Source organism: Oncorhynchus mykiss, chromosome 5, assembly GCF_057628025.1.
Source record: "Oncorhynchus mykiss isolate SJ-2025 chromosome 5, ASM5762802v1, whole genome shotgun sequence".
Classification (NCBI taxonomy): domain Eukaryota; kingdom Metazoa; phylum Chordata; class Actinopteri; order Salmoniformes; family Salmonidae; genus Oncorhynchus; species Oncorhynchus mykiss.
In genome coordinates, this window is record NC_143026.1 from 38,678,031 (window position 1) to 38,701,609 (window position 23,579).

Here is a 23,579-nt window from a genome sequence, read left to right on the forward strand (position 1 = left end):
GTTTCAGAGATTTTTGTAGTTCGTTCCAGTCATTGGCAGCAGAGAACTGGAAAGAGAGACGGCCAAAGAAAGAATTGGTTTTGGGGGTGACTAGAGAGATATACCTGCTGGAGCGTGTGCTACAGGTGGGAGATGCTATGGTGACCAGCGAGCTGAGATAAGGGGGGACTTTACCTAGCAGGGTCTTGTAGATGACATGGAGCCAGTGGGTTTGGCGACGAGTATGAAGCGAGGGCCAGCCAACGAGAGCGTACAGGTCGCAATGGTGGGTAGTATATGGGGCTTTGGTGACAAAACGGATTGCACTGTGATAGACTGCATCCAGTTTGTTGAGTAGGGTATTGGAGGCTATTTTGTAAATTACATCGCCAAAGTCGAGGATTGGTAGGATGGTCAGTTTTACAAGGGTATGTTTGGCAGCATGAGTGAAGGATGCTTTGTTGCGAAATAGGAAGCCAATTCTAGATTTAACTTTGGATTGGAGATGTTTGATATGGGTCTGGAAGGAGAGTTTACAGTCTAACCAGACACCTAAGTATTTGTAGTTGTCCACGTATTCTAAGTCAGAGCCGTCCAGAGTAGTGATGTTGGACAGGCGGGTAGGTGCAGGTAGTGATCGGTTGAAGAGCATGCATTTAGTTTTACTTGTATTTAAGATCAGTTGGAGGCCACGGAAGGAGAGTTGTATGGCATTGAAGCTTGCCTGGAGGGTTGTTAACACAGTGTCCAAAGAAGGGCCGGAAGTATACAGAATGGTGTCGTCTGCGTAGAGGTGGATCAGAGACTCACCAGCAGCAAGAGCGACCTCATTGATGTATACAGAGAAGAGAGTCGGTCCAAGAATTGAACCCTGTGGCACCCCCATAGAGACTGCCAGAGGTCCGGACAACAGACCCTCAGATTTGACACACTGAACTCTATCAGAGAAGTAGTTGGTGAACCAGGCGAGGCAATCATTTGAGAAACCAAGGCTGTTGAGTCTGCCGATGAGGATGTGGTGATTGACAGAGTCGAAAGCCTTGGCCAGATCAATGAATACGGCTGCACAGTAATGTTTCTTATCGATGGCGGTTAAGATATCGTTTAGGACCTTGAGCGTGGCTGAGGTGCACCCATGACCAGCTCTGAAACCAGATTGCATAGCAGAGAAGGTATGGTGAGATTCAAAATGGTCGGTAATCTGTTTGTTGACTTGGCTTTCGAAGACCTTAGAAAGGCATGGTAGGATAGATATAGGTCTGTAGCAGTTTGGGTCAAGAGTGTCCCCCCCTTTGAAGAGGGGGATGACCGCAGCTGCTTTCCAATCTTTGGGAATCTCAGACGACACGAAAGAGAGGTTGAACAGGCTAGTAATAGGGGTGGCAACAATTTCGGCAGATAATTTTAGAAAGAAAGGGTCCAGATTGTCTAGCCCGGCTGATTTGTAGGGGTCCAGATTTTGCAGCTCTTTCAGAACATCAGCTGAATGGATTTGGGAGAAGGAGAAATGGGGAAGGCTTGGGCGAGTTGCTGTTGGGGGTGCAGTGCTGTTGACAGGGGTAGGAGTAGCCAGGTGGAAAGCATGGCCAGCAGTAGAAAAATGCTTATTGAAATTTTCAATTATGGTGGATTTATCAGTGGTGACAGTGTTTCCTATCTTCAGTGCAGTGGGCAGCTGGGAGGAGGTGTTCTTATTCTCCATGGACTTTACAGTGTCCCAGAACTTTTTTGAGTTAGTGTTGCAAGAAGCAAATTTCTGCTTGAAAAAGCTAGCCTTGGCTTTTCTAACTGCCTGTGTATAATGGTTTCTAGCTTCCCTGAACAGCTGCATATCACGGGGGCTGTTCGATGCTAATGCAGAACGCCATAGGACGTTTTTGTGTTGATTAAGGGCAGTCAGGTCTGGGGAGAACCAAGGGCTATATCTGTTCCTGGTTCTAAATTTCTTGAATGGGGCATGTTTATTTAAGATGGTTAGGAAGGCATTTTTAAAAAATATCCAGGCATCCTCTACTGACGGGATGAGGTCAATATCCTTCCAGGATACCCCGGCCAGGTCGATTAGAAAGGCCTGCTCGCTGAAGTGTTTCAGGGAGCGTTTTACAGTGATGAGAGGAGGTCGTTTGACCGCTGACCCATTACGGATGCAGGCAATGAGGCAGTGATCGCTGAGATCTTGGTTGAAGACAGCAGAGGTGTATTTAGAGGGGAAGTTGGTTAGGATGATATCTATGAGGGTGCCCGTGTTTAAGGCTTTGGGGAGGTACCTGGTAGGTTCATTGATAATTTGTGTGAGATTGAGGGCATCAAGTTTAGATTGTAGGATGGCTGGGGTGTTAAGCATGTTCCAGTTTAGGTCGCCTAGCAGCACGAGCTCTGAAGATAGATGGGGGGCAATCAGTTCACATATGGTGTCCAGAGCACAGCTGGGGGCAGAGGGTGGTCTATAGCAGGCGGCAACGGTGAGAGACTTGTTTTTAGAAAGGTGGATTTTTAAAAGTAGAAGTTCAAATTGTTTGGGTACAGACCTGGATAGTAGGACAGAACTCTGCAGGCTATCTTTGCAGTAGATTGCAACACCGCCCCCTTTGGCAGTTCTATCTTGTCTGAAAATGTTGTAGTTTGGAATTAAAATGTCTGAATTTTTGGTGGTCTTCCTAAGCCAGGATTCAGACACAGCTAGAACATCCGGGTTGGCAGAGTGTGCTAAAGCAGTGAATAGAACAAACTTAGGGAGGAGGCTTCTAATGTTAACATGCATGAAACTAAGGCTATTACGGTTACAGAAGTCGTCAAAAGAGAGCGCCTGGGGAATAGGAGTGGAGCTAGGCACTGCAGGGCCTGGATTCACCTCTACATCGCCAGAGGAACATAGGAGGAGTAGAATAAGGGTGCGACTAAAAGCAATAAGAATTGGTCGTCTAGAACGTCTGGAACAGAGAGTAAAAGGAGGTTTCTGGGGGCGATAAAATAGCATCAAGGTATAATGTACAGACAAAGGTAAGGTAGGATGTGAATACAGTGGAGGTAAACCTAGGTATTGAGTGATGAAGAGAGAGATATTGTCTCTAGAAACATCATTGAAACCAGGAGATGTCATTGCATGTGTGGGTGGTGGAACTAATAGGTTGGATAAGGTATAGTGAGCAGGACTAGAGGCTCTACAGTGAAATAAGCCAATAAACACTAACCAGAACAGCAATGGACAAGACATATTGACATTAAGGAGAGGCATGCTTAGTCGAGTGATCAAAAGGGTCCAGTGAGTGGAGAGGTTGGTTTAGGGTCACGGCGATTTAGACAGCTAGCCAAGCCAACCGGTAGCAAGCTAGCATAGGATGGAGTCTGTTGTTAGCCACCTCTTGCGTTCGGTCAGTAGATTAGTGGGGTTCCGTGTGGTAGAGGGGATTAATCCAAATCACACAACAACAAAAATAAGAACAATAGATATAGTTATAGAGGCCCGAGAAGAAAACATAATAATTCAAATAAATAAATTGTCCGATTGTCTATTCAGATAGCAGCCGGAAAGACAGCTAACGGTTAGCGGGCCGCAGATGGGCGTTCCGGTAACGTCGCGACAGAGGAGCCAGCCGGATCTCCTTCAGGTAGATAACGTCGGCAGTCCGGTTGTGAAGGCCCGGTGGGGCTCCGCGTAGGCAGTGAAACGGGTCCGGATAGGTGACTGCAGCCCAGGAGTGAATGATGGAACTCAGGCGTGATTGACGGAGCTGGCTAGCACCGGAACAATCGATGTTTGCTCCGGAATCGACGAAAGCCGACTGTCACACGGATAGCAGCTAGCTAGCTGTGAGATCCGGGTATGAATGTCCAGAGAGCAGTTGAAATCCAGGGACATGGAGAGAAAAATTGGTCCGGTATGTTCCGTTCCGAGCCGCGCTGCGCCGTACAAAACTGGCGATAGATTTTCGATAGATTTTCGAGCTAAAGGACAGCCGATGACCACAAACCGTGGTTAGCTTCTGATTAGCTTCTGGGCTAGCTCCTGGCTAGCTTCTGGCTAGTTTCTGGCCAGCCTCCTGGAGTTTCTGGCTAGCTTCCTGAAGGATTGCAGATCTGAGGTAAATAATACTTTTTTATAAATATAAATTGGTGAGGCTGGTTGCAGGAGAGTGTTTAGAAGATTGAGTTGATGGAAAATAAAAATAAAATGTATGTGAAAAAAGTTGTAAATATATATATATACAGGACACGACAAGACGAGGACAAAAGACGTCTGAACTGCTATGCGATCTTGGATCGAGGGATTGAGGGTAGAGGTAGAGGAGTGGGTGGTAGGAGTGGAGGGGTTGAGGGTAGAGGTAGAGGAGTGGGTGGTAGGAGTGGAGGGGTTGAGGGTAGAGGTAGACTGGTTTAGTGTAGAGGAGTGGCTGGTAGGAGTGGAGGGGTTGAGGGTAGAGGTAGAGGAGTGGGTGGTAGGGGTAGAGGGGTTGAGGGTAGAGGTAGAGGGGTGGGGGGTAGAGGTAGAGTGGTTTAGTTTAGAGGAATGGAGGGTAGAGGTAGAGGAGTGGGTGGTAGGAGTGGAGGGGTTGAGGGTAGAGGTAGAGGAGTGGGTGGTAGGAGTGGAGGGGTTGAGGGTAGAGGTAGAGGAGTGGGTGGTAGGAGTGGAGGGGTTGAGGGTAGAGGTAGAGGAATGGGTGGTAGGAGTGGAGGGGTTGAGGGTAGAGGAGTGGGTGGTAGGAGTAGAGGGGTTGAGGGTAGAGGTAGAGGAGTGGGTGTTAGGAGTGGAGGGGTTGAGGGTAGAGGTAGAGGAGTGGGTGGTAGGAGTGGAGGGATTGAGTTTAGAGGTAGAGGAGTGGGTGGTAGGAGTGGAGGGGTTGAGGGTAGAGGTAGAGGAGTGAGTGGTAGGAGCGGAGGGGTTGAGGGTAGAGGTCGAGGAGTGGGTGGTAGGAGTGGAGGGGTTGAGGGTAGAGGTAGAGGAGTGCGTGGTAGGAGTGGAGGGGTTGAGGGTAGAGGTAGAGGAGTGGGTGGTAGGAGTGGAGGGGTTGAGGGTAGAGGTAGAGGAGTGGGTGGTAGGAGTGGAGGGGTTGAGGGTAGAGGTAGAGGAGTGGGTGGTAGGAGTGGAGGGGTTGAGGGTAGAGGTAGAGGAGTGGGTGGTAGGAGTGGAGCAGTTGAGGGTAGAGGAGTGGGTGGTAGGAGTAGAGGGGTTGAGGGTAGAGGTAGAGGAGTGGGTGGTAGGAGTGGAGGGGTTGAGGGTAGAGGTAGAGGGGTGGGTGGTAGGAGTGGAGGGATTGAGGGTAGAGGTTGAGGAGTGGGTGGTAGGAGTGGAGGGGTTGAGGGTAGAGGTAGAGGAGTGGGTGGTAGGAGTGGAGGGATTGAGTTTAGAGGTAGAGGAGTGGGTGGTAGGAGTGAAGGGGTTGAGGGTAGAGGTAGAGGAGTGGGTGGTAGGAGTGGAGGGATTGAGGGTAGAGGTAGAGGAGTGGGTGGTAGGAGTGGAGGGGTTGAGGGTAGAGGTAGAGGAGTGGGTGGTAGGAGTGGAGGGGTAGAGGTAGAGTGGTTTAGTGTAGAGGAGTGGGTGGTAGGAGTGGAGGGGTTGAGGGTAGAGGTAGAGGAGTGGGTGGTAGGGGTAGAGGGGTTGAGGGTAGAGGTAGAGGGGTGGGGGGTAGAGGTAGAGTGGTTTAGTTTAGAGGAATGGAGGGTAGAGGTAGAGGAGTGGGTGGTAGGAGTGGAGGGGTTGAGGGTAGAGGTAGAGGAGTGGGTGGTAGGAGTGGAGGGGTTGAGGGTAGAGGTAGAGGAATGGGTGGTAGGAGTGGAGGGGTTGAGGGTAGAGGAGTGGGTGGTAGGAGTAGAGGGGTTGAGGGTAGAGGTAGAGGAGTGGGTGTTAGGAGTGGAGGGGTTGAGGGTAGAGGTAGAGGAGTGGGTGGTAGGAGTGGAGGGATTGAGTTTAGAGGTAGAGGAGTGGGTGGTAGGAGTGGAGGGGTTGAGGGTAGAGGTAGAGGAGTGAGTGGTAGGAGTGGAGGGGTTGAGGGTAGAGGTCGAGGAGTGGGTGGTAGGAGTGGAGGGGTTGAGGGTAGAGGTAGAGGAGTGGGTGGTAGGAGTGGAGGGGTTGAGGGTAGGGGTAGAGGAGTGGGTGGTAGGAGTGGAGGGGTTGAGGGTAGAGGTAGAGGAGTGGGTGGTAGGAGTGGAGGGGTTGAGGGTAGAGGTAGAGGAGTGGGTGGTAGGAGTGGAGGGGTTGAGGGTAGAGGTAGAGGAGTGGGTGGTAGGAGTGGAGGAGTTTAGGGTAGAGGAGTGGGTGGTAGGAGTAGAGGGGTTGAGGGTAGAGGTAGAGGAGTGGGTGGTAGGAGTGGAGGGGTTGAGGGTAGAGGTAGAGGAGTGGGTGGTAGGAGTGGAGGGATTGAGTTTAGAGGTAGAGGAGTGGGTGGTAGGAGTGGAGGGGTTGAGGGTAGAGGTAGAGGAGTGAGTGGTAGGAGTGGAGGGGTTGAGGGTAGAGGTCGAGGAGTGGGTGGTAGGAGTGGAGGGGTTGAGGGTAGAGGTAGAGTGGTTTAGGGTAGAGTTAGAGGAGTGTAGGGTAGAGGTAGTGGTAGAGGGGTGGAGTGTAGAGGTGGAGGGTTTGGAGAGTAGGGGTAGAGGGGTGGATAGATGCTGCACAAGAATAGATGTCTCATGTTGCCAGGCATACACAAAGGCTGGAGTCAAGTCTACAAAAACAGAAACATTCAAATGCAACAATGTACTGCTTTCTGTACTACAATCTGTTATGTTGTAAGTATGTTTCTGAGAAAATGTATTCAAATGTTGATCACAAAAAACAAAAACTTTGTAAAGCACAGTGCTCTAGAGCAGTGGTTCCCAAACGTTTTATAGTCCTGTACCCCTTCAAACATTCAACCTCCAGCTGCGTACCCCCTCTAGCAACAGGGTCAGCGCATTCTCAAATGTTGTTTTTTGCCATCATTGTAAGCCAGCCACAAACACACTATACGATACATTATTAAACATAAGAACGAGTGTGAGTTTTTGTCACAACCCGGCTCATGGGAAGTGACAAAGAGCTCTTATAGGACCAGGGCACAAATAATAATCAATAATTTAGCTCTTTATTTAGCCATCTTACATATAAAACTTTATTTGTTCATCGAAAATTGTGAATAACTCACCACAGGTTAATGAGAAGGGTGTGCTTGAAAGTACACACATTACTCTGCAATGTTGGGTTGTTTTGGAGAGAGTCTCAGTCTTAAATCATTTTCCACACACAGTCTGTGCCTGTATTTAGTTTTCATGCTAGTGAGGGTCGAGAATCCACTCTCACATAGGTATGTGGCTGCAAAGGGCATCAGTGTCTTAACAGCGTGATTTTCCAAGGCAAGAAACTCTGATTGCAGCCCAATCCAGAAATCTGGCAGTGGCTTCTAATTAAATTACATTTTCACAGAACCGCTTGTTGCAATTTCGATGAGGCTCTCTTGTTCAGATATCGGTAAGTGGACTGGTGGCGGGGCATGAAACCGATAACGAATCTAGTTGTTTGTGTCGTCTGTTTCGGGAAATTACCTGCGTAATTGCACACCCAGCTCACTCGGGTGCTTCACTGCAGTGTATATCACATTTGACATTGTCCGTAAGCTTGAGTTCATTTGCACACAAAAAGTCATACAATGATGGAAAGACCTGTGTGTTGTCCTTGTTAATGCAGACAGAAAAGAGCTCCAACTTCTTAATCATACCCTCAATTTTGTCCCTCACGTTGAATATAGTTGCGGAGAGTCCCTGTAATCCTAGATTCAGATCATTCAGGTGAGAAAAAACATCACCCAGATAGGCCAGTCGTGTGAGAAACTCGTCATCATGCAAGCGGTCAGACAAGTGAAAATGATGGTCATTAAAGAAAACTTTATGCTCGTCTCTCAATTCAAAAAAATGTGTCAATACTTTGCCCCTCGATAACCAACAGACTTCTTGTAAAAGCGTTACATGGTCGCTGCCCATATCATTGCATAATGCAGAAAATACACAAGAGTTCAGGGGCCTTGCTTTAATAAAGTTAACCATTTTCACTGTAGTGTCCGAAACGTCTTTCAAGCTGTCAGGAATTCCCTTGGCAGCAAGAGCCTCTCGGTGGATGCTGCAGTGTACCCAAGTGGCGTCGGGAGCAACTGCTTGCATGTGCGTTACCACTCCACTATGTCTCCCTGTCATGGCTTTTGCTCCATCAGTACAGATACCAACACATCTTGACCACCAAAGTCCATTTGATGTCACAAAGCTGTCCAATACTTATATATTTCCAGTGGTTTGCAGAAGAGGATGTCTTCCATAATTGACCCCCCATAAACGTAAAGGGACATACACCAGGAGCTGTGACAGGCCCGCCACGTCTGTTGACTCATCCTGTAGCGCATAGAATTCACTGGCTTGTATGCGAAGCAGTAGTTGTTTCAAAACATCATGTCACTGATGCGTCGTGAAACAGTGTTGTTTGATGATGACATTGTCTGTATAGTTTTTTTGGGCCTTTTCCCCCAGCATTGGCCCAGCCATATCCACGGCAGCAGGAAGAATGAAGTACTCCACAATAGTATGGTGCTTGCCTGTCCCAGCCACTCGGTAGCTCACCATATAAGATGCTTCTAGCCAATCTTATTAATGGTATCTGTTGCTTTTATTCATGTCTTACTACTCAAAAGTCCTATTTTTTCTCGCTCAAAAAACTAATGTTGCTTATTTTTCAAATTGTCATGTTTCGTCTCTAAATGTCTGTACAAGAGTGAAGGTTTCCCGCGAGAAAGTAACGGTTAATGTGATTGGATGTTAATTATTTGACAAGGCTACCTGTATTTTACATTGTGTTGTTATTTCGCTGAACACTAGATGGTTTAATTTTATTTTTGGCAGTGAAACGAGGCTACTCAGGCGATAAAAAAAACTCACCCAAATGTATAGCCCCGTTGGAAAATATAAATGTACTGTTTGAAAATGTGAAGGAAGAAAATGAAAAAAATCTTTCACATTTTGATTTGGCCTACCCCCGGCAGCATTGCGCGTACCCCTGGGGGTACACATACCCCAGTTTGGGAATACCTGCTCTAGAGAGAACTGGCCTAAACCATCACGTGTGAGATCTTTTCACCACGTTACTATGTAAACAATATCACAAGACAAATACCATATAATGGAGCAGTATTAAGATGTATTCTCCTAAATGGATTAAAGCTGCGAAAGGTGAAATAGCACCATTGGCTGCCCCAAGCACATTTGTTACTGTTTTTGTTTTGAGATGAACATCCAGCTTCATGGTAAAAAAAGGTTGTATAGTCTGGTGTTCTATCTCGCGTGTAATGATGTCTGAGGAGAAAAACAGTGCTTTAGTTTGAAGTAACGTCTTTGTTGTTGTAATATAGCAAACAGACGTGGCAGTTTCACCGCTATGGATTCCAGCATTATGACGTGTCTTATGCGTCATTGGCGTAACACACAATAACTTTACTTTGTGTTTACATGCTGAATTAGAGCTCAGCTGCTGAGTGAGGACAAAGACCAAAAAGCCTTCTAGGTGCCAAGACAACTCCCTGACACACCCCAGGGCTCTTGACTAACTGGCTAACACACACATGCATCCAGCAGCACACCAGGAGCTCTGGGTATGATGCTCTGATGCGGTGTGTGTTTGATGTTGTGGACCCATCGGGAGAGGTCTGTAGGGGAAATGGGTGTCCTTCTGAGCCCCTTCAGAGCTGTGTGTCCAGTGGTCCACTAGTCTCGGGAGGGTGCCTTGGGCAGATTCAGCACTACTGTACCTGCCGGTTCCACTTTACACCGTCTGGAAGTGCTAAGTCTGCACAATCACAGCTGAACAGCAGGAGGTCTATATCCTGGACCTCCTACATATGGACCTACTGGACCTCCTACAGTTCTGTCCAAACCCAAAGGACCCCACAAAAAAACCTGGTTGACTTGGACCTGGATGACTTGTACCTGGCTGACTTGTACCTGGCTGACTTGGACCTGGCTGACTTGTACCTGGCTGACTTGGACCTGGCTGACTTGGACCTGGCTGACTTGGACCTGGCTGACTTGGACCTGGATGACTTGGACCTGGATGATGTGGACCTGGATGACTTGAACCTGGATGACTTGGTTGACTTGGACCTGGATGACTTGGACCTGGCTGACTTGGACCTGGCTGACTTGGACCTGGCTGACTTGGACATGGCTGACTTGGACCTGGATGACTTGGACCTGGATGACTTGGACCTGGATGACTTGAACCTGGATGACTTGGTTGACTTGGACCTGGATGATTTGGACCTGGCTGACTTGGACCTGGCAGAACTGGACCTGGATGACTTGGTTGACTTGGACCTGGATGACTTGGACCTGGATGACTTGGACCTGGATGACTTGGACCTGAATGACTTGAACCTGGATGACTTGGACCTGGATGACTTGGACCTGGATGACTTGGACCTGGATGACCTGGATGACTTGGACCTGGATGACTTGGACCTGGATGACTTGGACCTGGATGACTTGGACCTGGATGACCTGGATGACTTGGACCTGGATGACTTGGACCTGGATGACCTGGACCTGGATGACTTGGACCTGGCTGACTTGGACCTGGATTACTTGAACCTGGATGATTTGGACCTGGATGACTTGGTTGACTTGGACCTGGATGGCCTGGATGACTTGTACCTGGCTGACTTGGACCTGGATGATTTGGACCTGGATGACTTGGACTTGGATGACTTGGACTTGTCTGAATTGGACCTGGCTGACTTGGACCTGGATGACTTGGAGCTGGATGACTTGGACCTGGCTGACTTGGACCTGGATGACTTGGACCTGGCTGACTTGGACCTGAATGACTTGGACCTGGATGACCTGGATGACTTGGACCTGGATGACTTGGATGACCTGGACCTGGATGACTTGGACCTGGCTGACTTGGACCTGGATGACTTGGACCTGGATGATTTGGACCTGGATGACTTGGTTGACTTGGACCTGGATGGCCTGGATGACTTGGACCTGGCTGACTTGTACCTGGATGACTTGGACCTGGCTGACTTGGACCTGGATGACTTGGACTTGGATGACTTGGACTTGGCTGACTTGGACCTGGCTGACTTGGACCTGGATGACTTGAACCTGGCTGACTTGGACCTGGATGACTTGGATTTGGATGACTTGGACCTGGCTGAATTGGACCTGGATGACTTGGACCTGGCTGACTTGGACCTGGCTGACTTGGACCTGGCTGACTTGAACCTGGCTGACTTGGACCTGGCTGACTTGAACCCGTATTGTGTGTAAACTCCACAGCAGATGAGGAGTGATGTCGAGCTGGACCCCATGGACCAGCAGGGCCAGTCTCTGAGAATCAGCCACTCCTCTGGAGCTCTGAGGGTGAAGGAGTGCAGACAGTCATCCCAGCAGCGGGCCAAGATAAGGAACAGCAACAGTCAGGAAAAGGTAAGGTTGGAGTTCCAGCTAGGAGTTGGTGGCTGGGTAGAACTTTGCACGGTTTCTGTGGCGAACTGTCACTCAAACACACGTTTGGGGGGCGCTGTAATGCTTTTTCTGAACATGAAACGAATCTGTCAGGCTGACAGTGTAATACAACATTTACAGTGCCTTGCGAAAGTATTCGGCCCCCTTGAACTTTGCGACCTTTTGCCACATTTCAGGCTTCAAACATAAAGATATAAAACTGTATTTTTTTGTGAAGAATCAACAACAAGTGGGACACAATCATGAAGTGGAACGACATTTATTGGATATTTCAAACTGTTTTAACAAATCAAAAACTGAAAAATTGGGCGTGCAAAATTATTCAGCCCCTTTACTTTCAGTGCAGCAAACTCTCTCCAGAAGTTCAGTGAGGATCTCTGAATGATCCAATGTTGACCTAAATGACTAATGATGATAAATGCAATCCACCTGTGTGTAATCAAGTCTCCGTATAAATGCACCTGCACTGTGATAGTCTCAGAGGTCCGTTAAAAGCGCAGAGAGCATCATGAAGAACAAGGAACACACCAGGCAGGTCCGAGATACTGTTGTGAAGAAGTTTAAAGGCGGATTTGGATACAAAAAGATTTCCCAAGCTTTAAACATCCCAAGGAGCACTGTGCAAGCGATAATATTGAAATGGAAGGAGTATCAGACCACTGCAAATCTACCAAGACCTGGCCGTCCCTCTAAACTTTCAGCTCATACAAGGACAAGACTGATCAGAGATGCAGCCAAGAGGCCCATGATCACTCTGGATGAACTGCAGAGATCTACAGCTGAGGTGGGAGACTCTGTCCATAGGACAACAATCAGTCGTATATTGCACAAATCTGGCCTTTATGGAAGAGTGGCAAGAAGAAAGCCATTTCTTAAAGATATCCATAAAAAGTGTTGTTTAAAGTTTGCCACAAGCCACCTGGGAGACACGCCAAACATGTGGAAGAAGGTGCTCTGGTCAGATGAAACCAAAATTGAACTTTTTGGCAACAATGCAAAACGTTATGTTTGGCGTAAAAGCAACACAGCTGAACACACCATCCCCACTGTCAAACATGGTGGTGACAGCATCATGGTTTGGGCCTGCTTGTCTTCAGCAGGGACAGGGAAGATGGTTAAAATTGATGGGAAGATGGATGGAGCCAAATACAGGACCATTCTGGAAGAAAACCTGATGGAGTCTGCAAAAGACCTGAGACTGGGACGGAGATTTGTCTTCCAACAAGACAATGATCCAAAACATAAAGCAAAATCTACAATGGAATGGTTTAAAAATAAACATATCCAGGTGTTAGAATGGCCAATTCAAAGTCCAGACCTGAATCCAATCGAGAATCTGTGGAAAGAACTGAAAACTGCTGTTCACAAATGCTCTCCATCCAACCTCACTGAGCTCGAGCTGTTTTGCAAGGAGGAATGGGAAAATGTTTCAGTCTCTCGATGTGCAAAACTGATAGAGACATACCCCAAGCGACTTACAGCTGTAATTGCAGCAAAAGGTGGCGCTACAAAGTATTAACTTAAGGGGGCTGAATAATTTTGCACGCCCAATTTTTCAGTTTTTGATTTGTTAAAAAAGTTTGAAATATCCAATAAATGTCTTTCCACTTCATGATTGTGTCCCACTTGTTGTTGATTATTCACAAAAAAAACAGTTTTATATCTTTATGTTTGAAGCCTGAAATGTGGCAAAAGGTCGCAAAGTTCAAGGGGGCCGAATACTTTCGCAAGGCACTGTAAATAACAGCTGGTACCTGGTATACTCAGGTTCACAGGTGCTTTAACATTATGTATTTATTTATTTATACATTATTTACGCAATTTGCAATGGAACAGAGGCATAGACAGGAGTTTTTCTAAATGTTATATAGTTGAGAAGTCACCACTTGAAACTTATGAGGATGGTAAAAATGTAATTCACGACCCATTTATTTTGGTGCTCTCATAGTGTGATAGGGGCTCACTGAGCAGCTGTGACCACGACCTGGTGTCTGAATCTGTCAACATGGCCACCGTGCCCCTCCTTATGACCAGAGAGGAGGCTAGAGAGGGGTGGCAGGAGCAGGACAAGGAGAAGACCCAGGACAGAGTCCCCCAGTCAGCCCTTGAGGTGGAGCCAGCCTCACCCCCTAGGATCCCCAGGACCCTGATCCACAACAAACACAGACACTCTAATGTTTCCCAGATCATCATCATCCCCTCGTCAGAGACGACGGGGGACTATAAGGGGGAGGAGCATGGAGCACAGACCCGTGAGAAGAACTTGCTACTGGGCCTGCAGAGTTTAAACTGCTCCACTGAACTGCTGGAGTCGGTAGAGAAATTTCTCTCCTGAAACACCCCTGTTGAGTCTGTCTGAAGGTTTTGTGGTGTACAATACAGACAAGCAAGTGAGGAGAGCAAGTGAGGATTGTTATGGTCCAAGGAGGTTACACAACTGTAACTGAAAACTGTAAATTATATGCACATTTAGGGTATTATCAACAGTAAAATAATCTGAAACATTTTTCTGCAGCATACTGTAAATTGTGGTGCATTGTGGGAAAATGTTGTGGGCAGGGAAAGAGTTGCTGTATTTCGAATGGTACTGTAATTCCACCCCACAGAATACAGTACAGTACAGTATCTTTGGAGCGTTCCATCTGTACAAAAAACCTTTTGACCACTAGTGGGTGCACAGCACTGCTGTTTCTGTCTCATTAACATATTTTGAGGTGTGCCTTGTAAAAATATATTTTTGTTGCACCCGTGAGTGAGAATGCTGCACCAATTTAACTCATATGTGGTTATAGTGTCCCTACAACTTGTACAGGGGCCAGATTATAGCTGCAATTTGTAACTTTTTGGGCAATCTGACCAAATTCACAGAGAAATGTAATTTATAGATTTGTCATTCTCATTGAAAGCATGTCTAAGAAGTGGTAGATCTGTTATATGTGTGTTATTTCTATGCTTCCTGTTCATAAGTTGTGTTTTTGAATCTTTTACTTTCGGTTTTGTATACCAGCTTCAAACAGCTGAAAATACAATAGTTTTGGTTATGGAAAATGTATTTCACAGCAGTTTAGATGGTACAATGATTCTATATACACTATACCTGTTTGCCTAATTTCAGTTTATATGACAAAACAAACTATTCGAATTTTTGCAACCAGGAAATGGTGGTGCGATTTCTGCATAGTGCGTCTTTAAACCTTAAATGGTTGAGCATTTTGCCATGTCCTTTTGGTCTGTCTTGCCCTGTAGTCGCTGCCAGTTTGGAAGAAGTGCAAGTAATGTAAAACACCAAATATTTATCATTATAAACTGGGTGGTTCGATCCCTGAATGCTGATTGGCTGACAGCCATGGTATATCAGACCATATACCACGGTTATGACAAAACATTTATTTTTACTGCTCTAATTACATTGGTAACCAGTTTATAATAGCAATAAGGGGGTGAAGTGACTATGCATAGATAATAAACAGCGAGTAGCAGCAGTGTACAAAACAAATGGAGGGTGGGGGGTCAATGTAAATAGTTTGGTGGTCATTTTATTATTTGTTCAGCAGTCTTATGGCTTGGGGGTTGAAGCTGTTAAGGAGCCTTTTGGTCCTAGACTTGGAGCTCCTGTACCGCTTGCCGTGCGGTGGCAGAGAAAACGGTCTTTGACTTGGGTGACTGAAGTCTCTGACAATTTTATGGGCTTTCCTCTGACACCGCCTATTATATAGGTCCTGGATGGCAGGAAGCTTGGCCCTAGTGATGTACTGGGTCATTCGCACTACCCTCTGTAGCGACTTACGGTCAGATGCCGAGCCGTTGCCATACCAGGTGGTGTTGCAACCGGTCAGGATGCTCTCAATGGTGCAGCTGTATAACTTTTTGAGGATCTGGGGACCCATGACAAATCTTTTCAGTGTCCTGAGGGGGAAAAGGTTTTGTTGTGCCCTCTTCATGACTGTCTTGGTGTGTTTGGACAATGATAGTTTGTTGGTGATGTGGACACCAAGGAACTTGAATCTCCACTACAGCCCCGTTGATGTTAATGGGGGCCTGTTTGGCCCGCCTTTTCCTGTAGTCCACAATCCTTTGCCTTAGCCGAGGTATATTGGCATTATACCACACCTCTTCTTCCTCTTATTGCTTAAATATACCGTAATGTGTAAACACTTTACCTAGCAACCAACCTGCTTGCACCAATCCCTTGTATTTACAGTAAAACACTGTGAAATACAAACCCCTCCCCTCGATGAATTTCATTCATCCATTCATTAATTTGTTTCGATTACGGTAGCAAATGCTTTTTAAACAGTATAATACAATTTACAGTATTGTACTGTGTGTCATTGAGCAGTACTTGCTTTGATACCATATTTATATTCAAGTAGTGTACTGTAAAATGAAATACAGAATTATACTGTCTGTAAGCTACTGTCCAATTTATAGGAACACCTTTCCGACGTCTGTTAAATACAATAAGCTGTAATCACTACTGTTCTCGCAGTCACAACTGTGTGTAGCCAGCAGTGGTGGGAAAAGTACACAATTGTTATACTTGAGTAAAAGTAAAGACACTTTAATAGAAAATGACTCAAGTTAAAGTGACCCAGTAAAATACTACTTGAGTAAAAGTAAAAGTATTTGGTTTTAAATATACTTAAGTATCAAAAGTAAATGTAATTGCTAAAATATACTTAACTATCAAAAGTACAAGTATAGATCATTTCAAATTCCTTATATAAAGCAAACCAGACAGCACCATTTTCTTGTTAAATGTATGTATAGCCAGGGGCACAGTCAAACACTCTGACATCATTTACAGCGCCTTGCGAAAGTATTCGGCCCCCTTGAACTTTGCGACCTTTTGACACATTTCAGGCTTCAAACATAAAGATATAAAACTGTATTTTTTTGTGAAGAATCAACAACAAGTGGGACACAATCATGAAGTGGAACGACATTTATTGGATATTTCAAACTTTTTTAACAAATCAAAAACTGAAAAATTGGGCGTGCAAAATTATTCAGCCCCCTTAAGTTAATACTTTGTAGCGCCAGCTTTTGCTGCGATTACAGCTGTAAGTCGCTTGGGGTATGTCTATCAGTTTTGCACATCGAGAGACTGACATTTTTTCCCATTCCTCCTTGCAAAACAGCCCGAGCTCAGTGAGGTTGGATGGAGAGCATTTGTGAACAGCAGTTTTCAGTTCTTTCCACAGATTCTCGATTGGATTCAGGTCTGGACTTTGACTTGGCCATTCTAACACCTGGATATGTTTATTTTTGAACCATTCCATTGTAGATTTTGCTTTATGTTTTGGATTATTGTCTTGTTGGAAGACAAATCTCCGTCCCAGTCTCAGGTCTTTTGCAGACTCCATCAGGTTTTCTTCCAGAATGGTCCTGTATTTGGCTCCATCCATCTTCCCATCAATTTTAACCATCTTCCCTGTCCCTGCTGAAGAAAAGCAGGCCCAAACCATGATGCTGCCACCACCATGTTTGACAGTGGGGATGGTGTGTTCAGCTGTGTTGCTTTTACGCCAAACATAACGTTTGGCATTGTTGCCAAAAAGTTCAACTTTGGTTTCATCTGACCAGAGCACCTTCTTCCACATGTTTGGTGTGTCTCCCAGGTGGCTTGTGGCAAACTTTAAACAACACTTTTTATGGATATCTTTAAGAAATGGCTTTCTTCTTGCCACTCTTCCATAAAGGCCAGATTTGTGCAATATACGACTGATTGTTGTCCTATGGACAGAGTCTCCCACCTCAGCTGTAGATCTCTGCAGTTCATCCAGAGTGATCATGGGCCTCTTTGCTGCATCTCTGATCAGTCTTCTCCTTGTATGAGCTGAAAGTTTAGAGGGACGGCCAGGTCTTGGTAGATTTGCAGTGGTCTGATACTCCTTCCATTTCAATATTATCGCTTGCACAGTGCTCCTTGGGATGTTTAAAGCTTGGGAAATCTTTTTGTATCCAAATCCGGCTTTAAACTTCTTCACAACAGTATCTCGGACCTGCCTGGTGTGTTCCTTGTTTTTCATGATGCTCTCTGCGCTTTTAACGGACCTCTGAGACTATCACAGTGCAGGTGCATGTATACGGAGACGTGATTACACACAGGTGGATTGTATTTATCATCATTAGTCATTTAGGTCAACATTGGATCATTCAGAGATCCTCACTGAACTTCTGGAGAGAGTTTGCTGCACTGAAAGTAAAGGGGCTGAATAATTTTGCACGCCCAATTTTTCAGTTTTTGATTTGTTAAAACAGTTTGAAATATCCAATAAATGTCGTTCCACTTCATGATTGTGTCCCACTTGTTGTTGATTCTTCACAAAAAAATACAGTTTTATATCTTTATGTTTGAAGCCTGAAATGTGGCAAAAGGTCGCAAAGTTCAAGGGGGCCGAATAGTTTCGCAAGGCACTGTATAAAGGAAGCAGATCAGAGGCAGTAGAGATGACCAAGGATGTTATTTTGATAAGTGTGTGAATTGCACCATTTTAAGCATTCAAGTCAGGGAAAATGTATGGAGTAGAAAGTACATGACTTTCTTTAGGAATGTAGTGAAATAGAAGTAGAAGTTGTTAAAAATATGAATAGTAAATTAAAGTCCAGATACCACAGAAAACGACTTAAGTAGTACTTTAAATTATTTTTACTTATGTACTTTACACCACTGGTAGCTAGCCAATCATCTGGTCTTTGTGTGTAGCCAATCAGCTACTAACTTTTTCACAACTTTCAGAGGATGTGCGATTTACTGTATGATCTTGACACACTTCTATCCAAGCACATGTGTTTGTCTTATGTATGATCTTATGTCTTATGACAAAGAAATAATTGTGTCTCCTACAGCAGGCCACAGAGTAGGTTGTGCTTTACCTGCTATAGCCTACGTAGTAGCTACCATCACCACACCAGGACACACAGACAGACACTGTAAAGACTGGGATGGACTTGCTTTTTGGTGCCCAACCCAAAGGTTCGTTCTGAATGTGAACGTTCTAAAACCAACCAGCACATCGGTAGAGGACCAACTGATTCACCAGAAATCAACAAGCCAAAAGACAAACTTGATTCAAACCAAATAATGCTGCCCAATCCAAATAATCTAGACTCAAGCACTGTTACTTTACAAATGCTACACTTTACTTAGGGTGTATAACATTTAGTAATTTCCTGTGATTTAACCTTTGGGAAAAAAAACAATCATTATTGAAAAGTTTCGGTTGTATTTGTGTGTGATTAGACTATTTTTAATGGACACTTCCTTTTTCCCCCAACAGTCTACAACTGGGTTTGTAAGCCCCCGTGGACTGTAGAGAATGTCTTTGTCATCTGTCACAAGTACTGTATGTTGTGTTGTATGTGCACATAATCTTGTATTTCCTGTAGGTACGAGAGTCCTATTACATGACGGGTTTATAAACTCAGCAAAAAAAGAAACATCCTCTCACTGTCAACTGTGTTTATTTTCAGCAAACTTCACATGTGTAAATATTTGTATGAACATAACAAGATTCAACAACTGAGACATAAACTGAACAAGTTCCACAGACATGTGACTAATAGAAATTGAATAATGTGTCCCTGAACAAAGGGGGGGTCAAAATCAAAAGTAACAGTCGGTATCTGGTGTGGCCACCAGCTGCATTAAGTACTGCAGTGCATCTCCTCCTCATGAACTGCACCAGATTTGCCAGTTCTTGCTGTGAGATGTTACCCCACTCTTCCACCAAGGCACCTGCAAGTTCCCAGACATTTCTGAGGGGAATGGCCCTAGCCCTCACCCTCCGATCCAACAGGTCCCAGACGTGATCAATGGGATTGAGATCCGGGCTCTTCGTTGGCCATGGCAAAACACTGACATTCCTGTCTTGCAGGAAATCATGCACAGAACGAGCAGTATGGCTGGTGGCATTGTCATGCTGAAGGGTCATGTCAGGATGAGCCTGCAGGAAGGGTACCACATGAGTGAGAAGGATGCCTTCCCTGTAACGCACAGCGTTGAGATTGCCTGCAATGACAACAAGCTCAGTCCGATGATGCTGTGACACACCGCCCCAGACCATGACGGACCCTCCACCTCCAAATTGATCCCGCTCCAGAGTACGGGCCTCGGTGTAACGCTCATTCCTTCGACGATAAACGCGACCATTACCCCAGGTGAGACAAAACTGCGACTCATCAGTGAAGAGCACTCTTTGCCAGTCCTGGGAGTCCTGGCTGGTCCAGTGACGGTGAGTTTGTGCCCATAGGCAACGTTGTTGCAGGTGCCTTACAACAGGCCTACAAGCCCTCAGTCCAGCCTCTCTCAGCCTATTGCAGACAGTCTGAGCACTGACGGAGGGAATGTGTGTTCCTGGTGTAACTCGTGCAGTTGTTGTTGCCATCCTGTACCTGTCCCGCAGGTGTGAAGTTCGGATGTATCGATCCTGTGCAGGAGTTGTTACACGTGGTCTGCCACTGCGAGGACGATCACCGGTCCGTCCTGTCTCCCTGTAGCGCTGTCTTAGGCGTCTCACAGTACGAACATTGCAATGTATTTCCCTGGCCACATCTGCAGTCCTCATGCCTCCTTGCAGCATGCCTAAAGCACGTTAACGCAGATGAGCAGGGACCCTGGGCATCTTTCTTTTGCTGTTTTTCAGTCAGTAGAAAGGACGCTTTAGTGTCCTAAGTTTTCATAACTGTGACCTTAATTGCCTACCGTCTGTAAGCTGTTAATGTCTTAACGAGCGTTCCACATGTTCATTAATTGTTATGGTTCATTGAACAAGCATGGGGAAACAGTGTTTAAACCCTTTACAATTAAGCTCTGTGAATTTATTTTGATTTTTATGAATTATCTTTGAAAGACAGGGTCCTGAAAAAGGGACATTTCTTTTTTTGCTGAGTTTACTACATGTTAGGGGTGTCATAAACCCCCATAATCTGAAGGGGAGCAAATGACATGATGGCTGGGGGGTGGGTCCCAAATTGGAGAATTTTGCAATCTAGAGCCATAATCACTATGCTTAATTCAATGTAAAAAAAATATATATATGTTTATTTTTTATCTAAGCGTACCTCTTGAGCTGTCTGCATCCTCCTGACTGGTGTTTATTTTTTTATTAAAGAAACTAAATATGCTTCTCTGCTAAAATCTGGGTACAAGATTGAAAGAAATGTGAGTCTTATTCAGTTCAGTGCTTTTCTAAAGTATACCAACCTTGCCAGCAGGCATGCCAGCTAATATAGACAAGCTAGCTACTCTAACTTGATTGATAGCCTGAAATGGCTTCTTGGTAGCTAGTTATGAAGTTGAGAGATTGGGAACTTGGACACCCCTTCAAATGAGTGGGTTTTGATATTTCAGCCACACCCATTGCTAACAGGTGTATAACATTGAGCACACAGCCATGCAATCTCCATAGACACATATTGGTAGTTGAATGGCCTTACACCGTTATAGGATGTCACCTTTCCAACAAGTCAGTTCTGACCTAAACCCCATTCAAACACCTTTGTGATGAATTGGAATGCCGACTGTGAGCCAGGCCTAATCGCCCAACATCAGTGCCCGACCTCATTAATGCTCTTGTGGCTGAATGGAAGCAAGTCCCCTCAGCAATGTTCCAAAATCGAGTGCAAAGCTTTCCAAGAAGAGAGGCTACTATAGCAGCAAAGGGGGGACCAACTCCATATTAATGCCCATGATTTTGGAACGAGATGTTCGGTCATGACTTTTGGTCCTGTAGTGTATCTGGGCTAAAGCCAACTTCATAAAACTGCTCAGTGGTTAATGGTACTACAGAGAAACAACAACAATTAATGCATTTCTTATAAAACAGGACAAATCTGAGGTGGTACATGCCCCTGTGCCCCCAAATTGGCATGGTGCTTCTGCTACTGAATATGGGCTTTGAGAAGAGGGGTGGGGGTTTCTATACCAAACCCGGAATAACCCTGATCGAACCTTAAATTAACATTTTGGAAGGGAACTCTAGGGATATTTGTTTGGGTATCTTTACCTATAGGATATGTGCAATTTTAGATGAGGCAATACTTTTACTGCATAAACTCAAATTGCACCCATGTCTACTTCCTTGAAATTCTTTCAAGTACATGGTACACAAGACTAACCGATTTGAGGCATGACACAGCAAGGCACCTTCTCATCTAAATTCTCTGAACTTCTTTGAACTTCTTGCTCCAGAATTTCCTGAGTACTTTACAGCGTATACAGTTATGTAATTACACCATACATTATATGAGAGCGTCCCATCACAGTGGACTTGTGCAGATCGATGGTTCCAACTTAGACACAGAGGCAGCTGAATGAGAAGCTCTACCTTGTCATACAGCAGAATGCAAGATGTCCTCGGTGGACTCAAAGAGCTTAAGGGAGGCACGCCATACAACATGCATTACTCAAAAGGTAAAGTGTGTGAGTGAGTGTGTGTGTGCCTGTCTATATGTACAGTGTGGATATGTTGTGATGCTCACAATCATTTTCAATTACCACTTCGGTTTGAGTATTAGGTTCACTGATCTTGGAGATGTATTAGTGTCTGCCGTGGTAGAAACTGTCCATTGACTGGGTTAAAAGACACCAGTGCTTTCCGTTATCCTTAGTTCAGTCCCCTAATAGTATACATTCAGCGGCATAGACACCTGTTCCTGAATCATGTTCGGTAAAGGTGAATCACTGCTGAGTGATACTGAATAAATGTTGAGCTGTGTGCACATTAATCATTGATCTTCTTCGGGATTAAGCACATTTATCTAGGTAAAACTACTTGGAACGATTGCTGATGCTAATGCAGCTCTACCATAGAAATGATGTAACACCGATCATACAGTGCTTTTATTTCCAGATATTACTGAGCTATGGCATCTATACTGTACAGTAAGTGTGCTTGTTGCTAATCTCTGTCTAGATCTTTAATGAGGGTACAGTACGACAGCGATGAGGGTACGACTCTCTTTTCCAGCAATAAGGTTGAACTATAAATCCATTCCTTTAGAGCAGAGGTTTTTGGGTAGTGACTTTTCTCTTAACATTTACAGTAGTCTGCTGATATTTTGGACCAGGACCAGGTGAGTGAACTCTCTCTCTTTCTCTCCACTGGGTGTCATTGATCAGTTATGCTGTAGGAGCAATCAGCTGAAAAAATACAAAAATGCTGCCCTTTGCACCCCTGCGGTTAAAGCATGACTTTATCAGCTGATGACCTGAATCTCAACTCATAACAGTACATGATCCCCTGGATACTTCCTCAAACTTCTGAGCAGATCCTCTATTTCAGAGCACATCACCTCTAAACACTTCCCCTGTTACTCTCTTCCTAGCCCCAGGTTACCCCCAGCTCCACTCCATTAGCCTCTTTGAAGATCCTCCTTGAGCTCTTCCAATAAATTAGGTCCATCTCCATGTTTGGTTCTCAATTTCCTTTGAGGGTGTGCCTAGTAGTTCGACTTGATGGCAAGCATTTTAAACGCCTAGAACCTGCTGAATTACATTTTAAGACAAAACTATTATACCTGGATTATTTTACTAGTTTAAGCACTGTCGTTGACTATCTCCAAGGGTGTACTCTGAGGGTTGTGGTCTTCACTGTAAACAATGTGTATAAATCCCTTCACAGGTGCAGAAAAAATGTACAAAATGTACTATTTAGAGCAAAGAAGCAGAGAAAGAAGGCACATCTGCATTGAAGGTAAAATAGGATGAAAACAACAAGTTCAGCTCTATTGAGCCTCACCAGGCACTTCTTTATGTGCCCTAATCATGAATCTGTGGGGCATACAGAGGTTATATGGCTCTGGCCTTTATCAAGAGGTTATGTAAAGTAGTGGGTCAGCGGTGTCAGGGTGTGCTTCTCCCTCCTTTCAGTTTATACAGTTCAGGGCATTGTTGGCATTGCTGTGTGGGAAGAAAATATATAGGCCGTTGACATTGCTGCATAACTCCTCAGAGTATCTCAAAATCATTGTAATGTGGTTAACATTTTTTTTTAAATGATTCAAATCTAAAAGATACAATTCTAACAGAGATCGCCCTTAGATCATGGGAAAAGGCCGCCCTCGAATCATTCATTCCCACGGTGAATGGCTTGGCCCTCTACGCTATGAAACCACAC

General features: G+C 45.2%; 1 protein-coding gene across 1 annotated transcript in view; it reads left to right on the forward strand.

Annotated features, from left to right (window-relative positions):
- Positions 1 to 13,902, forward strand: part of opn4xa (opsin 4xa) — a 45,616-nt gene extending 31,714 nt beyond the window's left edge. The window contains exons 8-10 of the mRNA XM_090236672.1: positions 1,152 to 1,156; positions 11,277 to 11,559; positions 13,406 to 13,902. Coding sequence (XP_090092798.1) covers positions 1,152 to 1,156; positions 11,277 to 11,559; positions 13,406 to 13,792 — 675 coding nt within the window. The 3' untranslated portion in view covers positions 13,793 to 13,902. The remainder of the gene's footprint in view (positions 1 to 1,151; positions 1,157 to 11,276; positions 11,560 to 13,405) is intronic.
- Positions 13,903 to 23,579: the final 9,677 nt, after the last annotated feature.